The sequence below is a fragment of the Microtus oregoni genome, unplaced genomic scaffold (genome assembly GCF_018167655.1).
Source record: "Microtus oregoni isolate MIOR12 unplaced genomic scaffold, Mior012 000077F_ref0000221, whole genome shotgun sequence".
In the NCBI taxonomy this organism is placed as follows: domain Eukaryota; kingdom Metazoa; phylum Chordata; class Mammalia; order Rodentia; family Cricetidae; genus Microtus; species Microtus oregoni.
The window spans coordinates 5988749-5994829 of NW_024544029.1; the positions used below are offsets into that span (position 1 = coordinate 5988749).

General features: G+C 52.6%; 1 protein-coding gene across 1 annotated transcript; it reads right to left on the reverse strand.

The window, feature by feature from the left end:
- Nucleotides 1–3138: 3138 nt before the first annotated feature.
- On the reverse strand, nt 3139–5344 carry Aqp6 (aquaporin 6). Its single transcript, XM_041642727.1, has 4 exons — nt 4952–5344; nt 4177–4335; nt 3864–3944; nt 3139–3336 (listed from the first exon to the last, which is right to left on the reverse strand). Exons 1-4 carry the CDS (start codon nt 5342–5344, stop codon nt 3139–3141), a joined length of 831 nt encoding a protein of 276 aa, XP_041498661.1.
- Between the last annotated feature and the right edge of the window lie 737 nt (nt 5345–6081).

The following is a 6081-nucleotide window of genomic DNA, read 5'->3' on the forward strand; positions in this document are numbered from 1 at the left end:
GACCTTCAAGCTCTTCGACTTTAACCTAATTACTGACTCCTCCTTTCTCAGGAAGGCCATCTCTAGTCCTTCTCTACAGAAGGGCTGCTAAAGGATTATCAGTGAAAACGGTTCCCAGCTTCCGGCAGGCCACCCCCTTGCTCTTTTGGGTTCCTAAATTCGGTAATCTCTTCAACCACCACGGCCAGCAGAGGAACGATCTGAGGGAGGAGAGAAGGCAGTTCGGGTAAACAGACAAAGTAGCCAGTGTTGGTTCAAACTTTGGGAGTCTGATGCCAAGTAGTTTATTTTTGGCATATTTTAAGCACAGCACAATTTGGTGAAATTTTTCCTGGTGATAATTAGCTCAATCTTGCATGCACAATAAAGCTTAAGACATGACTACATTGAAATTCTTTGTAAAGTACATGTGACACTTTCCATAAAGATGGGTTCTATAGAGTGACAAATTCACAATAAGGGTCTTGGGGGTGGGGAGCGGATCTGGTGTGGTCTCGCAGGCTACACAGACAGTGCAATGGTCACCAGGTTATTAACCACTTCCACGCCCAGCCTTCTGGGCAGATAACAGGTTCTGCATCCCTCCCTTTGAAGGAACAAGCCTGTGTGTTTAACACTCCTGGTTCCCCCAGTGCATATCTGTGAGCTCCAGGACCTCTGTGCCTCCCACACCTAAATTCTGGGATGCCACCGCCGCTCCAGAGTGGTAGGTGGAGACGCTAACTGTGACTTCCACCCTCTTCCCAGCCCCTGTGTGGAAGCACAGGCTTCTCAGCTGCTGTCATTTCGGCCCATTTGGAGCTCCACATTCTGAATTTTCCTCTTCTTGATCAATTACTGCCTCCTCTCCCTCCCCAGCCACCCGGCTTCCGTCATTCATTCATCAAACTTTTATTGAGCACCCAGTGTGTGCTTGGCTCTGGGGCACAGAGATAATTTGTCAAGAGGCTTAAAAGCCTACTGCAGGAGTTCCCTGCCACAACCTTCTCTGAGCCCCTGCCTCTTTCCCTCCAGTGGCTGCAGCTCCTCTGAGACCCCAGAGAGCTCTATTTTAGAAAATTCTAAGCTGAGAGCTGGAGACCTTAGGGATCTTTGCAATAAAGTCAAGTGACCTTTGGCAAGTCAGTCATGTCCTCTGTTCACACGCTTGTACACAGATGAACACAGCCACAGCCACACACACACACCTGTCCCTATTTATAAAAGGGCATAAGACACCCTGGGGCTTCGAGATTAGGAAGATGGCTGAGGAGGATCAGCTTGGAGAGGTGGATAGTTCTCGGTACCAACGCTACCGCAGCATGCAGAAGACCATGGATGCAGATGCTGGGTCACGGGCCACCGCTGCAGTAGTTCCAGGTCCACCCATTGCCCTGCCCTTGCAATGTTTCGGCAGCCCCTCCCTCCTGCAGCCCAGCTGAAGACAAGTGCTTATCAATTATCTCGCTTTCTTTTCTTTTTTTTCTTCCTTTTTTTTTTTTTTTTATAATGGATTTGGCTGCTGCATCTCAGGGTACCATGGTGATGGGTGCCATAGAGATGAGAAGAGAACTGACTTGAATTGGCTTATCTCTTCATGCCAGGGTCCCTTCCTAGCCCCACCCCCACAAAGCTCCCAGGTCAGAAGACCTCAGAGAGAAGGCGGGCAGGGACCTGGGAAGCAACCCAGTGAAGGAGAGCAGAAGCTGCTTTCTCTCCCTCCTTCTCCATCATCCCCACTTCCCTCTTCCTTCCCATTACCAACAGCAATTGTATTCAAACCCAATAATTACAGTAACTGCAACAATAATCATCATTTATTGGAGTTGTTCTACGAGCATTTAACTCCCCAAAGCATCTACTAACTCGCTGTTGCCACAGCGCTCTCTGCAGGAGGAGTGTGCCCATTTTACAGTGTATAAGCTAAAATTCAGACAAGATCCCCACCACCACACGACCGAGCTCTTATTAGAGGCAGAGAAGATGCAGAGCAGCCTTTAACATCTACCAAAATCAATTCAACTCCCAGGATCTTTCTGAGGTGCTAAACCTCTAATCTCGATTTTCTGGGTCATTCTGTGGTCTCATTTAAGAGGACTTATTTAAGAGCTTCTTTGGGTCCTATGATGCTGAGAATCAGACTGGAGAGGCTTCTGGCCCGGGATGTAGACTTTAGTACAGGAGTAGAGGTTTTCCTGTGTCTACACTGAGGGGCCCCAGGGGAAGACCATCTGGCCCAGAGCGCCTTAATGCTGTTCCTTGCTAACCTAGGATAAGGTTCCTCTGTCTCAGCTGGTTCCACAGTGCGGGGTGCGGACCTTCCCGAGCATTTGGAAAGTAGGAATGAAGTCCTTTTAGGAAAGTGATTTCTGTCCTCAGGAAATCCCACTTCAATGGATCCCCAAACCACTCTGAGAGCAAAGAAACCCTGTTAGAAGGTCAGGCTTCTCAAAGAGTAGTGTTCCCCTCCTTTCCTCAGTGGAAAAATTTGGGGCTTCCTAAAGCTCCCTCATCAGAATCCAAGCAGAAAGACTATATGGGTCCCAATTCCCCTTTCTCCAAGATAGGGATCCAGAGGCCCAGGATGCCACGGGGTCCTGCTGCCTCCCTTCACGCTTGTCCTAATGGAACCAGAACCAGGATCACAGGAGGGAGAAGGCGTTACAGGTGTGGGGGGACTGGGGACTAGGGGGGAAGTGGAGGATCTAGCGGGAGGAGGGGACCAGCAGGAAGTGTCCAAGAGTGGGTGTCCGGGAAGAGGGTCAACAAAAGCAAAGTATGGATGAAAAGGACACAATGAAACACATTACTTTGTATGTAAAATTATAAACACCAAAAGAAAGAAGAAGGAAATGCAAGGAAGATCTTGGAGAATTAAATTAACTGGATGGATTTATTTCTATATTTTTTCTATTAATGCAGAAGCCAGTCATGGTGGTGTGCCCAAGTCCCAACTATTTCATAGGCCAAAGGGGAAGACTGAATATAAGGTCAGCCTGGGAGAAAGGCGGGGAAGGAAAAGAAGCAACCGTTTTGCCAGGGATAGGATTGGTACCTACTTAGAATAAGTGACCAGTCTCCCGATCCCCCCAACACCAGGGACACCTCAAGCCAGGTCATACAAGGCAAGCCGCCCGAGGGGCCAGGGGCTGGGCAGTGTCACACGCTCACTTCTGTGTCCTCTGAGTTCGTTTGGGATTCTTTCTTCTGGGGCTCCGCATCTACCACTCCCTCCACCTTGGTGGTGCCCACGAGGATGGCCAGTCGCTGGGCCACAGTCTTGGTGTCAGGGAACAGGATGAAGTTGTAGATCAGCGAAGCCAGGACGGCCCCTGTGAGGGGTCCCACCCAGAAGATCTGAGGAGACAGAAGTAGGTGGGAGCCATCAGTAACGCAGGGTGACTTGAGAACTATGCGCCCAGGGCTTCCTTCCTCCCCTGGAGGATGCAGCCAAAGCTAAAGCTGGGGCTCCAGTCCTCTCCCACCGCTCCTCTTCCCTCTCACCTCTCCTGTTTTAGCCCTGACTATTGCTGTTTCTATCTCTGCTTCTGTGTGGTCTATTTCTGTTTGTCTTTTCTTTATTCAAGTTTGAAAATTGGTCCAGCTGGAGAAAGTGAAGAAGGAAGCAGAACATAAAGCCTGGGCCAAGGCTGCAGCTCCTGCCCTGGCCCACTTCTTGCCAGTCCCTGGATACTGCAGGATATTGGAGCTGAAAGAGCCGGGATGCTCACCTATGCTTTTTAAATGCAGGAAAAGCTGTACTCCTGGATGGTCTAAATGCCCTGGTGACGAGAGCGGCTGATTTTTCTCTGTGTGGATTTCCTAATGGTAATGCCTACTAGCTCTAGTCCTCTATACCCCACGCCTAACAGTGGAGGGCTCACCCAGTGGACCGCGAACTTCCCGACAATGACAGCAGGACCAAAGGAGCGAGCTGGGTTCATGGAACAGCCGGTGAAGTAGATCTAGGGAAGACATTCAGGATCAAAGTATGAGGAGGTCTGAGGCAGCCTAGGGGAGGACATTTCCCCCCACCCCCCACCTCGGCTAGCCCTATATTACAGGGCACTCACTACCTCAGGCCACAAGACATGAGGAGCTCAGGGAAAGATACTTCCTGGCCTTTGGAGTCCTGGAGTTTCTCCAGGGAGGACTCCAGTATGTGCACACGCAGGGTGTTCCTTTTTTGCTCCTTACCCCAATGAGGTGGCCCAGGGCCACAGAGATCCCAATCATGGCAGCTGGGGAGCCCAAGGTCTGCCGACTGTCCATGGATGCGAAGACACAGAGCACCAGCTGCAGCGTCAGGATCAACTCCACGGCCACCGCCTGGCCGGTTGACGTGCTATTGTGGACCTGGGCAGAGAGGAAATGAGTGTGCCAGAGTGGATGTGGGCTCCGCCCGCGGGACAGTGAGACTCCCTAGGTCTAGTCTTCTCTCAGCCCCAGAACCTAAGGTCTGAGCGGCCAACTCCTATTACATCTGGATGCCTGATGCCTGTGGAAGGCGCCTCTCCCACTCTGCCATTGAGGGAGGCCTGTGGTTCAGGGGGACAGGGAAGTAAGGAACAAGAAAGTTGAGGACAGATGGAGGAGGCCTGTGGGCAGTAGTGGAAGCGATTGCGGGAGGGGAGCAGGGACCTGGGAGATGGCAGAGGGGAGGCCACAGCAGAGCCAGTTAAACAGTGTGGGCAGGGTCCCCTCTCTCCCTCAGTCCCAGCCCCACCCCGTGCCGGCCTTTAGATGCCTGGTCCTTCTGACTCCCTCTCCTCCCTGTTCCATTCCTGCCCTGCCTAGATGAATGCCCAAGTCCATTCCTCTAGAACCCAGAGACCTGCTCGGAGCAGCTGATGAGTGCATGGCTACCTTATCCAACCCCTCCACCCCGCTTTGCTCCTGTCTGAACTCCCACCCTTACCACCTGTCTCTCTCTCTCCCGTGCCCTATCACCTGCGTCATTCTTTGCACCTACCACGTTGACTCCAAGGGTCTCTCGGACACCTCCTGGAGTTACCCCATAAAGAAGAGCGGCTCCAACGGTGGCCCCTGCCAGCTGGGCGGCAATATAGGCCATAGCCCGAGGCAAGGAGATATGGGACCCTACGAGGTAGGCCAGCGTTACAGCAGGGTTGGCATGGGCCCCGCTGGTCTTCCAGGAGATCTGCACAGCTGTGGCCGTAGCCAGGTTGAAGGTGATGGCGATTTGCAGCACAGAGGGAAGGGCCACAGGCCAGGGCAGTACAGAGCCCACACCAAAGAAGACATACAGCCCCGTGGCCAGGAACTCAGCAAACAGAGCCTTGCTGATGGCTGTCCAGAGTCTGCCAGCCAGTAAGAAAGCCCTACAACACAGCCTTGGCTCCATGTCCTGTCACCCTGTGCTTCAGGCCTGCCACTCCTGCTCCTCTCTGATTCCCCTGTCTCGTCAGGTCTCTTGTCCCCGGTCTCCCTTTCTGTAGTGGCCTGCACACTGCTGTTCTCAGGAGCAAGCTGCTCGGGCTGACGGGGAGCCTGCTGAGGGCATTATGCGTGTCTTGGGGTGGGAGGTGCAGAGGGTTGTGCTCACGTGCCTGGCTCCACCTTGGGCTCACCTGATGGGGAGAGCAGGCCAATAAGGGGGTGATACTGGGCATTGAGCTGGAACCTTCCAGGACAGCCAAACACTGGCTGCTAAGAGAAGTCTAGCCTTGAGACCTGGAGATTCAGAATGGATGTCAGGTCCCCAGTGGCAGCTCAGAGACAGCAGGATCACTGAGAACCCGAAGTTCAAGGCCTGCTTCAGGGTTTCCCATGTCCAACCATATAGTCTCTTCCTCTGAAGAGGTGGGGGTGTATCCTGTGCCCCATAAACCTAGCTATTAAATTAAGGTCTTTCCACCATTCCCACCTAAAGCCTCACTCCCATGTTGCAGATGCGAACAGAGTCAATTTTGCTGAGGGTATGTGGTCCTGGGTGTGTGGCGGGAACCATGGAGTTCGGATTCACCATATAGTCCTCAAACTGTGCCAGCTGCCACATGGGGCCCTGACCAGTTCTACTGTCCACCGGGGAGTTTCCTCCAGCCCTTCCCCCTCTTCTTGCCTCTCTCTCTTCTCTTACCC

Coding starts and splice junctions, on each gene's coding strand:
- Aqp6 (XM_041642727.1), bottom strand. CDS start 5,344: ATGGAGCCAAGGCTGTGTTGTAGGGCTTTCTTACTGGCTGGCAGACTC. Junction 4,336..4,951: donor AGACCCTTGGAGTCAACGTG/GTAGGTGCAAAG, acceptor CTCTCTGCCCAG/GTCCACAATAGCACGTCAAC. Junction 3,337..3,863: donor GGAAGTTCGCGGTCCACTGG/GTGAGCCCTCCA, acceptor CTGTCTCCTCAG/ATCTTCTGGGTGGGACCCCT.